The sequence below is a fragment of the Catharus ustulatus genome, chromosome 4, assembly GCF_009819885.2.
Source record: "Catharus ustulatus isolate bCatUst1 chromosome 4, bCatUst1.pri.v2, whole genome shotgun sequence".
Taxonomy (NCBI): domain Eukaryota; kingdom Metazoa; phylum Chordata; class Aves; order Passeriformes; family Turdidae; genus Catharus; species Catharus ustulatus.
The window spans coordinates 16009951-16032781 of record NC_046224.1 but is presented as its reverse complement, the minus strand read 5'-3'; the positions used below and the strand labels follow the sequence as shown (position 1 = coordinate 16032781).

At 38.4% G+C, this 22831-nt stretch overlaps 1 protein-coding gene across 2 annotated transcripts in view; it reads right to left on the bottom strand.

Annotated features, from left to right (window-relative positions):
* Positions 1-3961: 3961 nt before the first annotated feature.
* Positions 3962-22831, bottom strand: part of GRAMD4 (GRAM domain containing 4) — a 75273-nt gene continuing 56403 nt past the window's right edge. For both annotated transcript variants that reach the window (XM_033058540.1, XM_033058539.2), the window contains exons 8-19: positions 22119-22210; positions 20444-20535; positions 19480-19528; positions 18586-18657; positions 17267-17310; positions 17062-17171; positions 15686-15840; positions 11833-11980; positions 11292-11385; positions 10150-10234; positions 8374-8442; positions 3962-7839 (exon numbers count right to left, since the gene is read on the bottom strand). In XM_033058540.1, coding sequence (XP_032914431.1) covers positions 7738-7839; positions 8374-8442; positions 10150-10234; positions 11292-11385; positions 11833-11980; positions 15686-15840; positions 17062-17171; positions 17267-17310; positions 18586-18657; positions 19480-19528; positions 20444-20535; positions 22119-22210 — 1112 coding nt within the window. In that variant the 3' untranslated portion in view covers positions 3962-7737. The remainder of the gene's footprint in view (positions 7840-8373; positions 8443-10149; positions 10235-11291; positions 11386-11832; positions 11981-15685; positions 15841-17061; positions 17172-17266; positions 17311-18585; positions 18658-19479; positions 19529-20443; positions 20536-22118; positions 22211-22831) is intronic.

The window sequence follows — 22831 nt, the reverse complement described above, 5'->3', positions numbered from 1 at the left end:
TGCTTGTTTTTCAAGGTGTTTACCCAGTTGGACACAGAGCCTGGCACACCTGAAGCAGGTGTTGTCAGCCTCTCCTGCCATCTCCAAGTCAGGAGATGCACAGTAAGTGCTCACTAAGCTGTCCACATGGTCAGGAATATAAAACAGTAAAATTACTCAAACAGTAGAAACAAATCTTAAGCAGGAGTTGATAGAGCAGCAAGTTCAAGATGTTTGCTGAGACTTAGATGATTTTACTTTGTGTTTACACTCCTGAGAAGTCACCAAATACAACTGGTGTTTGCCACACAGTGACCTTGCATGATGACCATGGTGGTCATATTTGAAAATGGCTGTATTAGAGCAATAAAGTAAATCTACATTTTTCATATAGACCTTCTTTAAATACTTCTTGGCATATTTAAATGAAAAGTCTCCACATATTTATACAGCTTTGAAGACAGCATCTCCTCTTTTTCCAAAAGCTCTCCTGAACCCTGCTCAGCCACAGATGGTGTGAGGAGCACCCACAGTCATCACAAGTCCAGTTTTGGACTCAAAGCTGCCTCTCCCTCATATCCCATCTGTCTTCCCTTCACTGTTTCGGTCCTGCATCACACAGGTGAAGTTCAGGGCTTAGCTGTGCTTTGCTCTCCTGCTCTGGAAAGTGCCCAGAGCCACTCATCTTGCAGAAGGATTTGAGCACAGACACAGCTGCCACCACTCCATGAGCTGTGCAGTCAGGGTTGCTTATTTTGGTAAGTCATAGAGGTCAACACACCATGAGAGCAACGTGAAGCTCCCTCCAGGAGCAGGAAAAGGGCCTTCTAAGGCATCTCTCCTGCCAGATAGTGCTGGGAGAGTAATGATGACGTCCTGTGTAGATTTGGAAACTTCCTAGACATGTCCACTAGCCAACACCAATAATACACTTCCTGCAAGCATCCAAAATGTAGGGTATTGCAAGAAAAACACAGCTGAAATACAGGAAAGCTTTGCATTATGAGAGTAAAGAAAGGTGTATATATATATATATATGTATATGCATACAAACTTCACAAGAAATGTCTAATGGAGGTTGCTGTTAGCTCACACTTCAGGACTCATCAACAGTTTTTTCCCAAACAACATCTAGCAGATTTAATTTTTTTTTTTTTTTGGGCAAAGAGCTTTTTTTGGCTCCAAATACTTCTTGTACAGGTACCATTTCTACAAATATACAACTTACACATAATTTTTAAGGATTCTTAGGTTTAGAACCAACTCATGACTCTTATTCCTGTTGTGTGGGTGGTTAATATTTGTGACTGGTCAATGACATTTCTGGTCAGGGGTGACACTTTTTCACAAAGCAAAACCAACACTGAATACAGTTGCTTTGTTTACAGACCTTCCCAAATACTAATCTGACATAAACAACCTAGGGAGAGGCTTTTCAGAAGCTCTTACCGACTTAGCCATGACAGGTTAAAACCTCATGCCCTGGCATGGAGGTGCCTCAGCAAGTAGCTTAGGCTCAAACATTCCTCCCCAAACACCATTTTGCAGCAGGCTGAATCATCTACATCTGCATTTGCTTCTCTGCAGATAAATATTGTGCTTAACAAAGGCTTACACAAGTAAAACTGGCTTTGTCAAGAAGAGATGGTTTGCTTTAAAGAGCTCACTCAACAGGTTCAAGAAGCATCTTCTTTCCCGGTCAGGGAGATCAGGAGCAAAGACTTGAGAAAATGGGAGGCACTGAGTAATTCAAACCAGCAGACATAGCAATTTAGGTCCAATTTATACAAAATGGAAGATGTAAGAGGTGAAGGCAGCTTTAGTGAACTTGTGACACGTTCATCAGGACATGGTCTGTCAGTATCTCTAAATAATCAGGACTGAAATCAAAGGGTTATTTTTGTGAGAGGAAGAAAACTGGAACACTGAAGGAGAAAAGCAAAGGTCAGAGGAACCAGTGGAAAAGTTCTCAATTCAAAACTGTCAGAGACAGCAAAGGAGAAATTTGGGAAATTTAGGAATAAAAAAAAAGAGCAACTTTTATCAATATTTGGTATTTAATAGCGAAGCATAATGAAAAAGGAAAGCTGGAGGAGATCATTATCCATATGCAACTATATGCCACAGAAAATGGCAAAGATAGAAGGAACTTCCACAGAGAATGCAAAAGCAGAAATTTTGCCTAATGCGCATCTCAACTAGGCTGTGCAGCTTTCAAGGTACAGAAACATGCCAGCTATTTAAAAACAGAAAAAAGTATTTATCTACCCCTCATCCCTCTGCTTCCCAGTCAAAGCCAACTTGACCAAATACAGCATCAGTTCAGGCTAAATCTAGTATTAAAAACATGTTCATAACTACATCCTTCAGGCACTGCATTACGCCCACCTAACTTCTGGAGCATCCACAGCCCACTGAGGACACTGTTCCTGCAAGGGACTGATCCCTTTGCCATATCCCAACCTCTCTAAGACAGAAAATTAAATTCTCACATCTTCCTTACTTCTTACTTTGAAATAAAAATATTCAAAAGTCTAAGATGATCCAATAGTTAATGTCCTAAACATTCAGCAATTCATTGAATCCAGGGATTCAGTAGAAGAACTCAACATGAAAATTACTGACATTACTTGAAAAACTTAAAAGTATCATCAGAAACCCCCTTGGCTTCTCCAAGCTGAACGCTGTAACTGCCCTTTACCATTAATCCAGGACTGCACAAGGCCATGCCTTGCTCAGTGCACTAAGCCACCATGTGTGGGTGACACTGCAGGCTGTGGCTGGAAAGCCTCCTTCCTGCAGTAGAGTTGCAGTTCCAGGGACAGCAGGTGAAGTTCAGCTCAATTCTGCCTTCCATGGGCTGCTAAAGTGACCTTAGACAGCACAAGCAGGAAGACCATGTCCCCCACACACATACCATGCAGTCTACAGCCAAATCCAGACTTCCAGGCTTCACATTTTCCTTCCACAAGGCTTCAGACAGGTGGAATCAAATCCAACATCTGCAGGTACTGCTGCAGGTGCAACTCATCTTGTACAAATATTTAGCAAAAAGGCATTAAAGCAGTACAAGAGGGAAGCTAATTATTCTCTGAACAAGTATTGTCAGAACACTTAAAATACTAGCATAAAACACCATTATATCACCAGCTGCATTGGTGCCACCAGGATAAAATGAAATACTGAAATAAGGAGAGCAGCATGCATTCACGTGTGGAGGATCCATCCCAGACTGATGTGTTTCAGCCGAGCCAAACACAGAAAGGAGCATTGTGGAGATGAACAAATGTGTCTGGGTTAGATGAGCAGGCAGTTCAGTGCCAGGGTTACGTTCCCAAGGGCAGACAAAGCCTGGGAATGCTGCAGAAGTGAGCACAGGACAGAGGGACAGCAGGACAGCTTTCCTGGAACAGCCGGGATGAGGGAGCCCAGCAGGGTACAGGTGACACACAGGCACTGCACTGCAGGGAGGGCTGTCACCACAGAGCTGAGGGGACACACAGGCTGCAGGACAGCTCCTGCCCAGGGAATGCTGCAGAGCACACTCCCACACACCCTCGGGATCCCTTCCTCCAGTGCCCACCTGCAGCAGTGGCGAGGAGCTCGGGATGATGGAGCACGTGCAATTCCCAGCTGTCCTGGGTCATCCACGCCCTCCTGCAGTGGCATCTTGGAAACCACTGCCTGCTTTTTCGTTCACTAAATTAAACATCTAACTTCAAGGTGACCGATACACTCACAAAAAAGACCTCATCAAAAACATACATACACTCTCCAAGAAAGTAATGGAATTATTTAAAATAAAATTCAAGTTCCTTGGGCTTCAGAAGCAATGACACCCATCCACCTTCCCCCTGAAATGGATCTGTGGCTGTGAATCTGCCAAAAACACTAACTTACTTCATTCCAAGAAATCAGGTGTAGTTTTGATAAATAAATAACTTAAGTTGGCAAGAAGGATTAGTGTTTCAATTACCACACATTAGCACAAAGCATTTTTAGGTTTATTTAAATAAAAATTATAATTTATACAAGACCTTTTTAAACAAACAAGATTTTCTTAAAAAATGTACAGGGCAAATAATTTCATTATTTCAATTATTCATACAGTATAAGTCTTCTGTCAAACAAAAGTTACACTGATAATGAATTATTTACATTTTCAAAATATAGACTCAAACTTCAGACATAAAAATTTTAACATCCATTATATTTCAATGATTAGTAGAAATTAAACATCTGCCAAAATGTACAGAGTTCAATAAAAACTACCAATGTTTCCAAACAGGGTTTAAGTAGCCAAAAAACAGGTACATCCTTTCATCTCTTCACAGTCAGGTAAAATTCATTTTCTCTTTGCAGAACAAGGGCAGAGTTTTGCTGCTGGCATCCGGTGTGATGTTGCTACTAATATATAGCTTGTTTCATTCAATCTTGCCTCACAAAAACTACAGTGCACAGAAAGGCATGATTTCATATTCCAGCTTGTTTAGCTTTTGAATTTAAATGGTCAGTGATAAAGAATTATTAGTCAGTTTTCATCTCCCTTTTTTTATTGTCTTTAAAAGGGACTCAAACTAACCGAGGAACTTCTGAAGAAGTTAAATCCAATTATGTGTGAATGATCCAGACATCCACAGACAAAGAGAATTGCAAATATAAACAGCAATCAGACAGACAGAATGACAAGAACATCACTTTCAGCTATTTAGAAGCACTTTACATTAAGTGTTCCGACCCAGCCTGTTTCTAAAGTGCACCAGGCTGTACTGCAAAACTAAGTAGGAAGATTGGAATTCAAGGTGAGAGCTTCAGTGTAATTACACAAGTCAAGTATACATTCACTCATTGCCCGTCCCCTCCTGCCCTCCAGACCTGAGAGGGTGCAGCAGGAGAAAAGGTGAGCAAACACACGAGGCTTTCCTTCAGTCTGAAGTCACGACACCACGGGAGCAGCTGTGCAGCAGGGAGAGCGGATAACCCAATGTAAAGTGAAATTTGAAAAATATGTACACAGGTGTCTGTCAATTATATTACAGCTCTATTAAAAAAAAATAAACAAAAGAAAGAAATCCAGTCTGTTTTCTCTATAATAGAACCAATGTTGCATTGCAGTTTGCACTAGGTTTGCTGCTTTAAGGATTGCTAACTTTTAAGTCCACACTGTTAAAGTGTGGATTCATTTCAAATGTCAGCACACTAGATTTTATAAGACATTGCTAATTTCTTCGTTCAGAAAATAAATTTTAAGATTATATTGTACACATGAGGCATTTCAGTTTGGGAAAAGGATAATGGTATCTAGTCTCCCTCTACAAAGCCTAGGTATGGTTAATTGTCCTGGCACCATCCGCACAGATCCAAGGGCTCCTGCAGGAACCAGAATCTAGGACAACCCTGTACACGAGGGTCAACCAGTGAAGGGTGGGAGGGGGAGGAGGTAATAAGTGCAAGTCAACTGATTTCCTACTGAAACTGCTGTTATGATCAGAGTGAAGGTATAAATTACACTTGAAAAATGATACAAAAATAAGAAAAAGAGCATGCTCTCTGTAAAAAATATACTTTTCTGTTTCTTCAAAAACAAAAAAAAAAGGATAACCTTAAAACACACCCAAGGGACTTTTTCTTAAGACAAAATGAATGAATCTGATTATGATTTACATAACATTAAGCCATTTTAATGCCTATTTCTTAGCCACACTTGCTATTCAAGGAAGATTCTAGAAAGAAAAGCCAAATTATAATATGTAGCAATTATAATAAAGATATTAACTGATTTTAAAGCAGCTTTGATGAGAAAGATTTAAATCAAGAATTTTTACTTAAATGTATAACCTGAATGTGTAAAGTTATGAAACCATAAACTGTCAAGCTACATCCACTTAAAACGGTGGCAAAATGGATTTCATACCAGCTTCACTTATATTTGACGTTTCCAGGTCCTGAGTTACAGCATACCAAAGGTGGTATTAGAAATGCACCCATTTTTCAGGTCATGTTCAACTGTTACTCTAAAGTGAGAACTTGAGAATTTCATTTTAGCCATTACAGTGGTTTCTCCCCCATTCTTATCCACCCAGGGCATACCCCATCAGTGTCTCACTTTACAATACTCAACCGAATTATGGTATTCAAAAGTACTTCTTCATATAAAATTTGTATCAAGTTCTCAATCCTACCTCTTCATGGCCAGACTAAAAATAAGGTTAGTCCAGCTTGACCACCACCTTCCTCATTACTCCTGCATTTATTGACACACTTTAAAACTGTGCTAAGAGTTAAACACCCTTTGGTGTTTGCTACCCCTCTCCCTCCTTCATTTTACCCCTTTCCTTACAAAGAAAGGAAATTCCTGTTTAAAAAAAACATAGAAAAAAATCCATGAAATTAAGTCCCATTTTTACATAAGAATTTGCATCTCCATTGCTTTTTTTTAGGGTCATTCATACAATGTCTGTAGACATCCATAGTACTCAATTCAAAAGACACAGTAAAGGAAAAGACACTCTGGAAGGCTTGGCATAACTCCTACTGTGCTTTCAGGAAAATGCAAATAAAATTCTAAACCTCTCAGATGGGTGCTATTATATAGAGTATAAAAGATTTCTAATATTAAAGACAAAGGTCAATCTGTGCTTTGCTGCTAGACAGGCCTGAGAGAGTTTAGAGGAGTGCAGCCTTCCTGTTTTACCTGGCAGTTGGGTTTAATTGTTACTAAAATTTAATTCTGCAAGAGGGAAGACAGAAGAACACCAACGCTCCTCAAATTATGCTTTGAGAGGAACTAGTGCTTTCAGTTGCTATATTATAGCATATTTTTTATCACAAGGTAACTCAAGAGAAGAGCCAAATTAAAAAAAGTCACATCTGAGTTTAGTTTAATCATTCCCACCTCCACAACACAAAAACCCTTCAAGTCTTTAATGCATTAACATACAAACACCTTGTACATGCAACATGTACAACAGCTGAGCCCTTCTAGGACAAGTACCTATAGAAATATAAGATGCCTAACATTTTAGGAACAACATTTTGGTGCCCTCTTTTATAAAAAGCATCTGCCTGCCTTCCTTCCTCTTACTTTGGTGAATGAGGAAAGGAAGATATAGTTACAAACTTTCTCCTCCAATTCACTGTACAAGTAATTTAAACATCTCTATGCAGGAAAAATTGAAGTTAACCAAACCAGTAAAACATCCTTCTGCAATGCAAAAATTACCAGGAGGAGTTATTTTAAATGCAGTTGTACATATGGAAATACTAAGAAACTAATACTTCCTTGGTGTTGCCATCAGTTTTAATAAAGGACCCAATTAAAACCTCAAAGCTGAAGAAGGAGACTTCAGGCTGCTGCAGTCATCATTCTCACATCTCAGGGAAAAACAACTAAGATAAAGGACAAATGTATCCCTAATGACATCAGTGAAGATAAAGGGATCAATCTGTTACATAGTCAGGTCTCCGAGCATCTTCCCAGCTTTTAATGTCAGTAAATAAACATTAAAAGTGCTTAATGTGCAAGGCTAATAGTGATGATAGCACTTTCACTGTTTTCATTTGGTTTTTTTTTCTTTTTTTACAAAAACCTTAAAAACAAACATGAAGGCATATATAAAATACACTTGGTTTATGTAACAGATAGAATATAAACCACCAGACAAGAAAAATTATTGCAAAATAGATGAGGATGTTCATTTTTTTCACTACCAAGTCATACAATAAGAAAGTTTCCTTTAGCTCTTCCAAGACAAGACACTAGCTTTCATTGTTGGATGATGCAGATGTTATTTTCACGTATTGGTTGAAAATTGCCTCAAAAGCTTCATCTCTGTGTACCATGGCACCAAACACCAAAGGCTAAACAATAGAAAAAAAACACACCATGTCAGTCCACAAGGATTTTCCTCTAAGTATATTTTATCATGTCACTAGGAACAGACTGACTGTACTAGAAATGCACTGATAAAGACAACATAATCATTTTTTTCTATTAAATTGTTGACTATGTGGCTTATTCTCTAATATTTTTCACTTCCTTAAAAACTTCATCTGAGGGTCAGGCCACCTCAAAGCCTCCTTCCCCGTGGATACTCTCAACAGCTTTTTGTTTCAGACTGCATAGCAGACTGCATACTGCTGATGTAGGACGCTGGGGGAAAACTTTCTGAAGTGTTAGAATAAAACTCTCCAGATGCAGTATAACGAGCTGAATATTTAATTCATTAAAATTCTGAAAACAAATATACTGAAAAGTAGTCAAGTGAATTTAAAAATAAAAATAAAAAAATTTTAAAAGCCAGCAACTGGCATAAGGGGATAAAAAAGCCTTTATGCTGGTGCTAACCAGCGGAGGAAAAGAAGGGTAAGATACAGATACAGCCAGCTACTTACTTTCTGTGTAGATGGTGTTGATACAGCAATACCCATCCCTGATCCTGGGAGAACAGAGAGCACTTTATACTAAAAAAAAAAAACAGACACAAAGACATAAGATACCTTCTGTACTGAACAACTGCAGAAGATGCTGCAGAGGTTACACAATTCAGCACTGGCATGTCCTCCCAGCCACAACTAAATGACCTCTACTAAAACCAGGATGAAGCCAGCTGCCGTTCTCTGGAGTCTCATTCTCCTGGACTCGCTGGGTTCAGCCTCACCTGGACAGCCAGGACCCTTCCCTCCACCTCCTCCCAAGAGCTGCAGCAGTGCCCAACCTGCTGGAACCAGCCCCAGCCCCAAAATGAGCATCAGTCCTGCTCAGCACATGGGAGCTGGCCCAGCTGGGGTGCAGGGAAGCGCAGGCAGCCGGGTGGGGTGGGCAGGGCACAGCCCAGCTCTGTGCTCGTGTGAGATGGGCCTGTGTGCATCACCCACAGCTTCCCCACAGCTGACATCCATCCACTCTTTAGAGGAACAGCAAGCCGACCAGAAAAAGCTTCTTTTTCAAAACTAGATAGAAAACAGGGTATCACAGAGTCACAGCATCATTAATGAAGAAGAACTCCCACCTTTGACCAAACCATATCAACTAAACAATAGCACCCAGTGCCACACATGGATTGCTTGCTTGTGTTTTTAGAAAGAAATTCCATGAAGATGAGAAGGAATACAATTGGCTGAACTTGGGAGTATTCACAGGGACAAAGTGACATCGAAGTCATACCTGAATTTCCCATCTCCAAAGAAAACCAGGCACAGTACATTTTAATGTTTGACTGCATGATCCCTGTCTCATCTTCATTAAAAACACTACACAGATGCAAAAGAAACTCTATGGCAGTAAAGGCCTGCTAAACAAACCAGCATTACTTGAAGTATGATGTTTGAAATTCATTAATATGAATTATTAATTCCAGTAAGAATTTGAGCATAAGCTGTCTGCTTTATAGACATGTCACACAAATAGAAGGAATAATTTGAAAATCTGGAGGTGTTTATACAGTAGTGAACACCAGGTTGAGGTATTTCTTTGCTCAACATGACTTAATCAGTGGTACAGGATGCAGCAGAAAGCAGGGCTGTCTGTATTCAAGATAAGGACAAGCTCAGAAAGGGTAACAAAGTGATGTTAAAGCCCACAGTGATGCAAGGCACCAGTAAACCACAGGCTGATAAACCTCAACCAGAGCAAGGACAATTGCCCTTGCCATGCTTCCAACCTTCCACTTCTTGCCTCAGTTACTGATGGGTCCCAACTAGATGAAACTCCAGCCCATCTCAGTCTGGCTATTCTAATGATTTACCTTTCTCCACTGACAACAATCCTGCCTCCCACTAAGGCATCTACTTTTAAGATAGTGCATCTGTTAATATCCACACCCAAACTGAAGTTAGCAATAAACAATTCCTGCTACAAATAGATCATCTTAAGGCCTACAGAGCTCTGGTCAACACTGGAGTTAGTAAACAACAAAACTTTAATTATTAAAAAAATGCAAGAGTGCAAGGGTTTAGCAAGCTAGTTTGTCTTCATGCTCAAAGCAGGTTTGCTTGTGCCGAGTCTGAAAAAGCAGTTCTGGGAAACATTCATAATCAAAGAATTACATTTCACTTACCCAAATTATCAAGGGCATGCTTTTTCAAAATAACAAAAGCACAAATGCAAAACAGGACTAGCTGAACAGAAAACCAGTTTTCTCCCCCATTTACAACACCAATCAGACATACCTTCTGGATATCTGTTATGTCCGACAGCTTTATAACTTTATTTCTTTTTGATGAGCCAGATTTTGAGCTTTCAAAGCACAAGTAACTGAAAACAAGAAAAGAAAATGCTCGTTTTGATACAGTGTTTTAAAATAAATGTCTCAAATCCTCTTGTCTCTTCTGAAGTTTGAAACCTCACAGGCTAAAATAACTTTCAAAACAAAAGAAAGACATTCAGTTCAATTACAGCTTCTAATTTAGAGCAAACATTTATAAATTCCAGTAACTGGCTGGCCTGTCTGAAAGCCCAGAACATACAGTATGCATACACACACATGAATTCCTGTATTTATATTACTGCACTGAATGGTTAAACCTGACAAGCATTTTAAAGACACACAAGGGACATATATCCTTAAACAGTTGAAATACCAACTCTCAAAAGGCTTATACATCTTTCACCATCCTAAAAGAAGATTAATGAGAAACACTGTGTTAGTTTCAGGTTATTGTGCTGCAGACAAAAGCTCAGATTTCTAAACACTGGAGAGTGGCCTCCATCACTAGGTGACATTGCATACAGATGAGCTTTACTTCCTTTCATTACACTCCAAAGGAATTTCAGTGTAAGAACCAAACAGTAATGACCACAGTTATTCAGTCCTGGGAGGCAAATAAGGAAATTTTAAAAAAATCACTCACCCATAAAAATTGGAAATCAAGGCCTGATTTTCAGTTTTTTTTTTTTGTTGCTGTAATTTCAAGGAAGCTATACATCCAGCTTGCTAAAAAATAACCCCAAACTAAGAATATTTGTCAAACAGCTGTTGATTACAATTTTCAAAGTACAGGTTTTAGGTTTTAAAGTACAGGTTTAGGTTTTGGCTTTCTTTTCTAGTATCTATAAAGTCATGATGTTATCCACATGAAGAACTACAGCTTCTAACAACTGTCTATATAGAGCTACTTTGCATTCCTATGCTGTTAACTCTGTTAAGCACAGCCACGCATCAGGTTCAGCTCTTCTACAATGCTTGAGGTTTCAAAGCACCTTGAAATGGCATTTTTGTTTCAAAACACTATTAAAGGATCCTTTTTTAGATTCAAATGCTTCAATGTCTCAAATTGCCCTCCCAAGAAAGGCAAGGAGTGCAATGACTCACTTTTCTGTGACATAAAGAACTCCATTCCTGATGTAGTCTGTAGGCATCTTCCGATCTCTGTTGATCAAACAACAGCGCCAGCCGTTTTCACACACTGAGAAAGTCATAACAAGAAATCTTGCTTAAAGAAAGAGAAAGAGACTGGCACTATCCCCAACAGTCTCCTTATACAATAGAAAACACTATTAAACTTTAGATACCTAAAACTGCTTAGAAAGAAAAGCCTAAATCAGGTGTTCTAGACATCATAACATCCGTTTCAACACTCGTGTTGAAGAAAAACCCCAAAACAAAAACCACCCACAATTATTCCCTTTAATTTGACTACTGGATTTGCATAACCATAAAAGGCACACCAGGCTGTTTACTCTTTCAAAGAGCTGTCAGGATATGGAATTAAAAAGACCATCTCCATTCATCCTAATTTAAAGCAAGACTTTTAAATCTTGCTATACAGTGCACAGGAAAGGAATTCAACTTTAAACTATCCTTGGTTTTTTACAAAATATTCTACTAATGTAGCCTTCCTGTAGCATCATACCTGGCAAAGGACGTTCATTCTCTGACAGGTTAAAAATTTCATGGAAATTTCCTCTCTTGGTGCTATGAAAACGACTTGTGTCTTCATCTTTGCTTATTCCAGTTGGGGCACTTGAGCCCATGCAACTCCTGGAGGCTGCTGTTTGAATCTGCAGAAAAAGAAACAAGATTCCAAAATCTGAGCAGCAACATTTAAGCTGCACTCTAAAAAATAATGTAGCTAACTACTCTTTCTAAAAAAACCACAAACTATAATGCAACAATTTTCATTAACTACTTCCACAGTTTAACTTCGGACTACTGCACTATGCTGCTGCTAGAGCACAAGCCTCTAAAGTGGCACCTGAACATAACTTTTCAAAGTGCTGCCCTTAGATGGACACATTTTGCTGGTGCTAAATGCACCTATATTAAAACACCATTTTTCTACAGTAAAGGCTATGTCTTATTAGATACAGCTAAGTCACTGCAAACAGCTCCAATGACTCTAGCTAGTGGGACTACTAACAGACAATATATTAGCAGTACTTGGCTTGTATTCAAGAGATAAACAAAGTATTACTGCACAAAAGAAGTTTAGAAAGAAAAAAGGGGGGAAAAAAAAAGCCACATAGAACTGCATAAGCTCATTATGAATACAAATGCTGAAAATGAAAGGAAGTTTTCCACACTATGATCCATACCTTTTCATGCCCTGACAGCTAGCAGGAAAAGAAACAAATGACACAAATGTGACAGTGAAAAAAGAAAAAAAAGTGAAATCTATTTAACAGTATAATACACAGAATAAAACATGAACCAAGTGGCACTGCAAGATCTTGCTCACAAACCAAGAGACTACACAAAATGAATGCAATTAAAAAAGAGTTATGAGTGGTTAGAGCACACCAGTTCAATTTTTTCAGGTTGCATTAGAACCATTGATCTTTCCTGTGCTTTGAAGTTGCACTGAATCTTGAGAGCGTTGACACATAAAACAAAATCTGAGTGCTTGTCAGTATCCTTGGGAAGAAAAAAAGGTAGTATGGAAACCAAAGTACTTCAGTAAAATCTACTTTTAAACAGAGTTCCTCAGCCCCTGGAGGCTGCCCTGGCAACAAGCCTTGCTTCTGGAAGGACAGCAAGCAGCTTCTTTTGGAAAGCTCGCCTGCACTTTCATTTTCATCTTGGTGGGCACCACCTGATTCCAAAAGCTGGCACTGGCAGCTCTGTTCTCAGCCCTACCCCACACATGCAGTTCAACTGGTAAACTGACAGCATGGAAGCTCAGGACTGAGCTCTTCTGTAAAGGCCCAATGCTGCTGAATGCCAACCAGCCCTCAGCTGCTTTTCTTCTTACTTTGCACAAAATTGGCAGCACCCAACACGTCACAGGATTTACAGACTAAGAAAAGAAATCCAAAGCAAATGAAAACATGTGAACTGCAACTGCTAACTAGAAACCAGAATGACAGAAGAGGCACAGCAGAGGGCACTTGCCATCCACCTTTTCAGGGCACCTGTAAGACAATGATGCCTCAGGGGGGAAAAAAAGTAAGTTAACATGGAAAGCAAATGGCTGATGGTAACTAATATTGCCTCACTTCTGCAGTGCTGAGTTCCTGGAACCAGGGAAAATCACAGCTTCTCCAACAATCTGTGTACAACTAAAGATGAAAAGAACTTTCTGAAGGCCTTCTTAGACAAGCTATTTGGCTGCACATGCACACAACCAGGTGAAGTCCCATGGCCCAAAACACAAAAATGATCAGAGCAAGAGGTCTAAGAGGTTTTGTGTTGGAATAAGGACTACTTCTGATCTCTGATACACTGCTTCCTACCTACCTGTTATATAAAGAGATTTAAAAAATGGAGTTTAAACTTCAGTACCATCACACATCTGGTGGCTGAAAATCTGAGTAGTTCTGCCCTTACTTCCAGTAAAAGGAAGCAAATGTTTCCTCTTGCCACTCAGGCTTGAGACAACCAATGGTCAATTACTAAGACAAAAGCATTGTGGTAAGCCATAAATCTAACTGGATTTGATTTGTAATGCTGGAACAGTCCTGATTGTCCAAAAATATCACCAACAACCTGGATGTATTCCTTTTCACTTGATCTGTCATCAGCTTTTGACACACAACCTTTACCCATCAGATATTGTTGTCAGGACTGTTCTTTAAGGACACAAGGTCGGAGTGGTGGCACAGGCAATTAATATTGCATTGTGTCTAAGTTTACTCTGTCTTGTATACTGTTTAATGATAAGCAGCCAAAGCAAATGCACACATGCTGGCACTACATGCTTTTGGGCTCTGCCTTTTCTATGAAAAAAATGGAAAACCCTCTTTGGTTTGTACCTTTTAGTACAAAAATCTATTTTTCATACTATGAGGTTTGCAGAAATCTCTCAAGGGGTAAGAAAGCTCTCTAGAACTACTGAGATCAAGTTAAAGTTTTCAAAGGTATTTGGAAGCAGGTAGTGCAGTCCTGCACATCCTTCCCAGGAAGACAAGTCAAGGCCACCAAGTCAGACCTGGTAGCACAAAAACCCTGTCTCTACTTGCAAAACTAAAGCCATGGAAAAAAGCCAAAAGGAATAATTACTCTCTAAGTTTATGGACTCAAGTTGAGCAGTTCAGAATCTTTCCACGTTTAAGACAGATTAGAGAGATCTAGCAAGATGATGCTGCAACTACGACAACATGTGAAAGATGACCTGTAAGTGTGAGAAGCACAGAAGCTTTTAAGATCATCTTCTGTAAGCAAGAGAAGTACAGGCCATGGATGGCTTCATCCAAGTCCTTATTTACCCATCTCATCCCTTGGAAAACAGCAACAGAAGACTCACTTTCTGCAATAGGCTGTCCTTGCCCACTTCCTTCCAAAATACTCAACTGTACTGCTCCACCATGTCCCCAAGTCCCATATTTCTTCTTAACAACTGAGGGTTCATGTACTTATCTCCCTTTTGCTCTCCAGTTGTACACCCACACTGAATTACTGCTCAGTACTGTGCATTTCAGACAGAATTCAGAAACTCCGTGAATGAAATTAGATATTGTGCTAAGAGGAGTTAAACAAATGCTAAAATGGGATTAGGCTCAAGATTTACTACAACTCTTTCAATTTTTAAACTAATAAGCATTGAAAAATCCAGGGATATGGAAAACCCTGACTCAGTTACCATGTCAGGCCCCAAAAGAATTTGCCAAGGTTCACAAAAGGCAATACTTAGTGCTTTAGCTATGACATTTTAACAAAAAGAAAATGTACTGTTGGAGTACAAACATGGTGAAGTCATTGATCACCACTGTGCTAAAAGGTCACCTAATGCATATAATCATGAGACATAATGTCTAAATATGCAAACTTCCTTCTATCTTTGTTATGGATTATCCCACTAGTAAGGTGCATGCTATACTCAAGCCTCTATCTATTTTTTAACTAACTGAACTTCAATTTACCTAAGTATGTGAATTTCCACTGAAAAAGAATGTCTAAGAATAGTGAAAGTGGATACAAAAAGACTGTATTTGACAACAGAATTACACAGAATGTATGTTAAAGAAATTGGTATGAACATGCATGGTGCTATATTTGTGTGTTTAGCTTCATGATTCACAGTATATCTATATACACATATACATTTTTAGTAACTGATTCCTTTCATACAAGAAACAGAATGCATAGAAGAACTGTGAATCTTGAAAATAATAAATAAAATTGACATTACAATCAACTAACATTGATTGTAAGGATTTAATTAACCTTCTCTTTGATGTGCTCTAGTCACTGGAGAAAAGGAAAAGGGAGAAAGGGATCTGATTCTCAGAGACTGAGAACATATGAACAAAAAAATTCATTACCCTTACCCGTCTCGACACTGTAGCATTAGATCTTTCTTTGAGCTGAGGATCTGTCAGGAGACTTATCCAGATGATATAAGGAGTATCATACTTAGCTCTTAGTCTGGGGCATCGTTTGAAGATAAAATCAATAAGGAAAAACTTGATTCCAGCATAGAGTCCTGGAAAAAAAAGTCACTTCAGTTTGAGTGCTGAAGAGGTATTAAGAACATCACTGTTTTGATCATATTTTCAAAAGTTCACAAATGAAACTGAATTACGTATATTTAGTCACAGAGTTAAAGTCATTCTCCTGGTTTACTATTTTAATTCTTCTTCCAACACCAGAAAATTATTTTTCTTTCCTTCCCATCCCCAGTTCTTTTAAATATTTACACAGTCACTATTATGCAGAAGAACATTTGAATAATTCAAACATATGTTCCTTATTACCAGAAGCACTCTGAAAACGAGATATACTACCAAAACAAAAAACACAACAGAGCATTCAACTATGCAGCTCCTGCTAGAATTTTAATGGCAACAGAGGGCTCTCATGTACTACATAGAACTCTATCTTCCAGTCCCAACTCTATCCTTATACAAGTTATTTCCTTGCATTCTGCCATTCAAAATTCACTTAAAATATTCTATCAAAACTTCACTGCATGCAATTCAGATCTCCTAAGAGTCAAACAATTATTCCTCACACATCTAAATTCAATCACTGTGTCAAGCAAACCTACATTTATGTTCAAGCTAACAAAATCTGAAGTTCAATGCCACTAAAAGTAATACTCATTTGATGATATCATTACTTCAACAAAACAAAAAAAAAAAAAAAGAGTTCTTGGTTCACAGTACAGGGCTTCATACCTCAGCAAAAAGTCCCATGATGTAGTGAGAACCCTTTTCTCAATTCCCAGCTGAGACTGACTATCTGTAACAGACCCACAGTAGTCTGTTCATTTTGTCCAGCCCATCCTTCAAAGTTTTACCAGGAATCCCACTAACTCTTCTATTTTTTCCTACATTGCCATTTTCATGCCTCCTGTGTTACGCTACATATTTCATTTATAAGGAAGTATGAGCAAAAAACCCTCAACATATAGGATTTTCCAGAAGCCTTATAGCTGACAGTCCGAGTTCTGCTAACAGCTCATCATAGACTTCTCCTCCTCAAGAAGCAAAAGCATTATCTAGTCGTTTTGGATTATGCACTGAGATGGTTTCCAAAATGGTCATGACAAACAATGCCAAGCACAACGAAAATACTTTAAAGCATCGCATGATTTATTAATGCAGGTTTTTTCTGTTAAACTCTAAAATTCTCCCTCTACTGCTCATGTAAGTTTTAACCATTAAGTCTAGACCGTAACAGGTGAATTATTTATTGTGTTTACCCAATGCAAGCCCAAGAATCCTGTAGGGCAAAAAGCAGGATGCAATAAAAGCTGCCCACAGGGCAATGTAGAGCTTCTGTGTTAATTCTGGCTGGACCCACATGAACAAGCTGAAAATAAAAAAGCAAAATTTTATTACCAGCATTACAGATATTGGTCAAGTCTTGTTTTAAAAGGGAAGAAAATCACACATCTGATAACTTACTTTTTAAATTTTTCCAGTATGTCTGCCATCTTGCCAAAAAGGTTCTGCATAAGAAGCAAGAGAATTAAAACAGGGTCCTGCACTGTTTTGGGGTTTTTTGTCCACATAATAAAAATACATAGCTTTCTGACTTCATTGGTAAGCAATTTCCAGAAATGACTTCTTAAAACTAATCTTTAGCCATTTATATACTTCACAAGTGAGTAAATACAGAACAGAATAGCGATACTTGATAACCTCATCTCATTTAACCTTGTTCTGTAACTTGTGATTGTTAGAAACTATTTGATCCCACTATCATGACTGGAAAGTATTTTCATTACTGCAAATATTTTAAATTAAACTATCAATATAAGAATAAAGAGCTTCTGTTAGTAAGTAACAAAATTTCAGGAAGTGGTAACTGAGTTCATCAAAAGGACTATTCGCTTCTTGGAAACAGACCATTATTAGGTTTTATATTAAACCACTGGAGACAGCAGATTTCAAGTAATTCCAACAAATGGGGATGCAACTGACCCCTGCTCAGGACTCAGCCCATACTCTCTGACCAATCCTTACTGTCAGCACCTGAAAATTTCACCTTCCCAATAAATTTCCAAAGGTGTCCATACAAACATATGCGCCACCCCCAGCAGAAGGAAGGAGTTGAGTATCCAGTTAGCAAGGGAAGGTTAAACCCCTTTCAACAGCAGCACATCATCAGGTATGGCACAAGGCTACAGCTCAACTGGATGGTGCAGTCAGCTGCTACCTCACCACACTCATGGAGCTGGGAGAAAACCTTCCTTCAGCCTCTCCAGCACCAGCAGATTTCAAGGCTTGGTGGGGGTGGAGTTTTTTAAAACAGGCTATTTTAGAGATGCAGTGCAAACTGTTGAATTAACACAGCTAAACAGACCACAGCCTTCAGCTAAATCCTAAAGGAACAGAGTCTCCTACATCAGTTTTATGAACAACAGATTTGGGATATGGATCCACACTCTAGTACATTTTTACCATTCACCACCCAATCTACATTCTCAGAAGCTTAAATGCAGATATACAAGGTAGAAAACTGTGAGAAGTTGCTTTTGTTCTCCTCCAGAGCTTGCTCAGAGCTGCAGTCAGAGAACCTCAAGCCATTCTCTGAACCATCAGCCATTCCAGAAGCTCCAGGAATCTTACTGAGATCTCCACTGTTCATTGGTAAACTTCTCTTTGAAAGAAAAGCATTTTCTTCTTTAGGTATTTGTTTTCACATGGTACATAACCTCCTTTGACTACTTGGACTATGAACCCCCTTGTTTCTAAGGAGGCAGCAGGAGACAGCACAGTACCTGCGCCTTCTGAGCCACGTCCAGAACAAGCTGAAACTTTTCAGACACGGTCAGGTCCTCTTTTGGCTGCTCCTTAGGCAAGAAAGAGACAACCCATTGATTTGCAGCTCAGGCAAAACATATTTTACAAAACTTGTCAGAACAAGGTGACCATTCAACATTCTCAGCAATACTCATCTCACTTTTAATAGTTCCTATATTTACCATTTTCCCCCCTTGTTTCAGATCTACTTTTTATGTCTTTCATTGCTGGTTATTTTTCATTTTCAATGCTTTGGGGGGTTCAAGAGAGACTTTATCATTCTCTACAACTATCTGAAAGAAGGTTGTAATGAGGTGGGGGTCTGTCTTCTCTCACAGGGAACAAGTGACAGATCAAGAGGAAATGGCCTCAAACTTTGCCAGGGAAAATGTAGATTGGCTATTCAAAAAAAATTTGTTCATTAAAAGGGTTGTCAAGCCTTAAAACAGGCTGCCCAGGGAAGTGGAATCACTATCCCTGGAAGTATTTAAATGACACTTAGATCTGTCACTTATTACCTAGTGATGGGGCTGGCAACGCTAAACTAGCAGACAGACTTGATGTTCTTAAAGAAAACAGAATGTAAGACTTCTCAAAAGATCCCACAGGACCTAATTTGTCCCAAGCTGATAAATTAAAATTAATTTCAGAAATTAAATTTCTTAAACACATCTCAGTGTTTTAACTTAAGGTGAAGCATCTGAACTTGAGTGCTGTTAGCAAAGACTTTTAAATCACAAAAGAAAGAAAAAAATGCTGTATCTTCACTTGCTTGCTCTTCCTTCCTTTCCAACCACCCACATAAACACAAAGGAAGGATTAAAGGTGCAACTTTTTTGCAGGTATATAGGGGAAGCTGATCAAAGGCCTACCATGTGTTCAGAAACTTCAGGCACAATGCTCCACTGTATTCTCCAACCCCTAGAAATGACAAAAATAGTTAAAGAGAGCAATAACTCAGATTATTTGTAAAAGGTTAAAAAGCAGTTTTCTGCAATAAGCACTTATGGCTTAAAGTAAATAATATAATCCTCAAATTAACAAAGAACCCAAAACATAACAGAAACACAGTCGCCAACAATAGTCAGTTTTAAAAGTATTAGTTAAGTAGATACTAAACAGAATCACTGCTTGTGAGTTTTACAACAAAAGTTAATGGTGTGCATGGAGTAAATTATTAGGAATATTTTTCTCTTATTTTTTCACGTGAAGAAAATTACATTAACTTATTCAGAAGTCTATTTGCCACCAGAAATTTTCAGGGAATACAATGTCAAACAGAAAGTATCAATTAAGAAGTCAGAAAAATATTTTGCAAATATGTACATTAAGGTCCTCTAAACATTTTAAGGTGCATTTAGGAAAAAACCCCAGACTTAATTTTTAGAAGAGACTGAATTTACAAATGGAAGATACTTTGGATAAAATACATCAAGAGCTATGGAAAGAGGCAAAACTGCCATTTTAGGTCTAGGTGAACCTTCTCTGCTGGGAAAAACAGCAAGTTTCAGTACTGAAGGTGTTGTTCCTCAAGTACTCTAAACATCACAGAATTAGAAATATTAGAATTTTAGTGAGCTAAGGGATTTGTCTGAGAGCATGCAAAATTGTTTATGATAATCCAAACCACAGGATACAAAGTTAATTCCTAATAATTGTAAAAGATTATAGAAACTGAGCAATAACACTAAGGATATTTGAGTTTGAATTACACTGTGTTAATTGTACCCCAAAATATTAGAAAAGATAGCAGTTTTACAACTCAGTGCAAGAATAACAAAACAACTTTCAAACAAAGCATTACTTAAGAGAGTAAGCTAGTATTTATGTAAATACCTGGCTATGAGGTAATTTAGGGATAACCTCAAAATTGCTAAAAATAAGAACATAGGAATGGCCCAGCCATGCCATACAGCATTGATGTAAATCTGTAGATTAAGAAGAAAAAACAAAGAGAGATGCGGATTACAAACCGGGGTACAGTGAGTTACATGAAATACCACTTCCCACTGTGCTTTTGGGCTCAGAGTCATGCAATTTATCTTTTTAAAAATTAATAAATTTTAGCCACTCCATGACTGATAATGGCCCTGCACTCAGGAATGCAAAATCAAAACGAAGAATGAACCAAATCTCCAGAGATGACACTTAACTAACTCTCAGCTGCCTCAGATGGAGTATTAAATATTTTCAACACTACAATTACTTGAAGGGGTAGGAGGCAAAAAAAAAAAAAAAAAAAAAGAGGTAAATCCTCAAATCTGTGAATCTGCTACATGACTATGACTGGTCAGCAATGGCATAGAAGCCATAGTATAAAGAGGAGTTATAACAATTAGCCTGATACTGGGCAACAGGATAAACTCTTACTCTATTATTTCAGGTCAAAAAAATCCCCAATTTTTACCAAGACTAAAATGATTGCAAGAAAACAGGTTTTATTTTATGCAAAAAGTACAAACACAAAGAGCTTCAAAAGGCATTCTGTTCCCAGCTTCTGAAAGCAGAGACTACCATCTCTCTGTGAGAGACACTAGAGTTTTTACTGATAACCCTGAAGTGAAACATTGCTCTGGCTCCAAGGTCCCAGAGCTTTCAAAAAAACCAGCTCAAGTTTCTTCTTTCAGTTTTTATCTGAAAAATGGGCTTACCAGGTGTGGCAAGAGAAAAAATCTGCAGGCATGGGGAAGGGACAGACAGAGGGCACTGGGAGGGATCCTCCTCAATATTCATTCAGCTGCGCCATGCAAAATAGCATAAGCTCTATAACTTACAGGGAGGTATTATCTAACAAAAAGGTGTGGGGCATTTTCACCACACAGCAATTAGTAATTCCTTTGACAGAAATTCATTTCATATATGCTATGACCAAAATAATTTAGGTAACTTAATTAACAATAGGAGGAAGGAAAACAAATCAAAACTCCACTAGATACTTTATATCTCTTTGCAGCATCCAAACCTCATTAAGAGAGCATAGAAATGCTTGAACTTAGCTCACAGAGCTGATATTTGCACATTGAATCCTACTGAAATCAAGGCATTTTGCCTCTCAACAGTATGAGCCTAACAAATGGGAAAGAGCCCTGATGGGGACAATAGCTTCTCATCAAATGTAACCACTATCAGCATTTCCATCAAACCACTACGAGCATAAGCACTATCAGCATTTCAGCCCTAGACAAGAAGAAACTGCAGAGGCTGAAGTAACCACTGAACTACCAGGACGGGGAGACGAGAAACAAGAAAGGAGTGAACAATACCCAGACAGTTTTAAGTTATTTTAACAATTATAGAACTATACTACAAGAGACCCAGGAAACAAAATTTAACTGATTGGTTCCTTTTATATAACAGAAGTGACCACTACTGGTATTTTGTGTCAAATGAAATTACACTATTTGATTTGAATTGAACTGTAGCACAACCCCTACTCAGATATGGCAGATTCAACAAATTTCAGCAACTTTTTTAAAGTTCTTGCTACTCCCAGAGGAGTAGGATAACTTACAATAAAGGCAATAGCAGAAGTGTAGATAGAATACCAGTCTAATAAGGCAGAAATATTCTTCACAAAATTTGTAACAGGTTTGGCACCTCTCTCTAAATGGAAGTTGAGAAAAAACACAACATTAGAATTAGCTGGCAGTGGTTAAATAATTTGTAAATTAAAAACAAATTAGAAAACCATAGGAATGTTCAGGACATGTAATGATAAAAAGGCTTATCCAAATAAAAAAAATTAAACTCACCAAACTAACTGAACAATTAAAGAATGCATTTCCAAAAACTAAAGTGTTACCCAAGACATTTAAAGTGTTACCAAAGATTATGTCTAAACTCTTAAGTATAGAGAGACAGAGTGCCACAAAGGAAAAAAAAAAATGAGCATCCTTTATAAGGGTACCCTGGTTGCTAAAAGCATCCATAAACTCAGCTATGTTCATATTACCCCAATGACCACAGTACAGGCCAGTTTGTTTCACAGTAAAACAATGTACATTAATCTGACTGAATTACAAGCTACCAAGGAACAACTTAAAATCACAGAATCCTTTAGGTGGGAAAAGACCTTAAGGATCATCACTGCATTCAACCATTAACCCAGCATTGCCAAATCCACCACTAAACCATGTCCCTAAATGATTTTCTCTGCAGAGTCTTCCTACGCACCATCAGATCAACACTCCTATCCAACCTGGTATCATTTGCAAACTGTGAGGG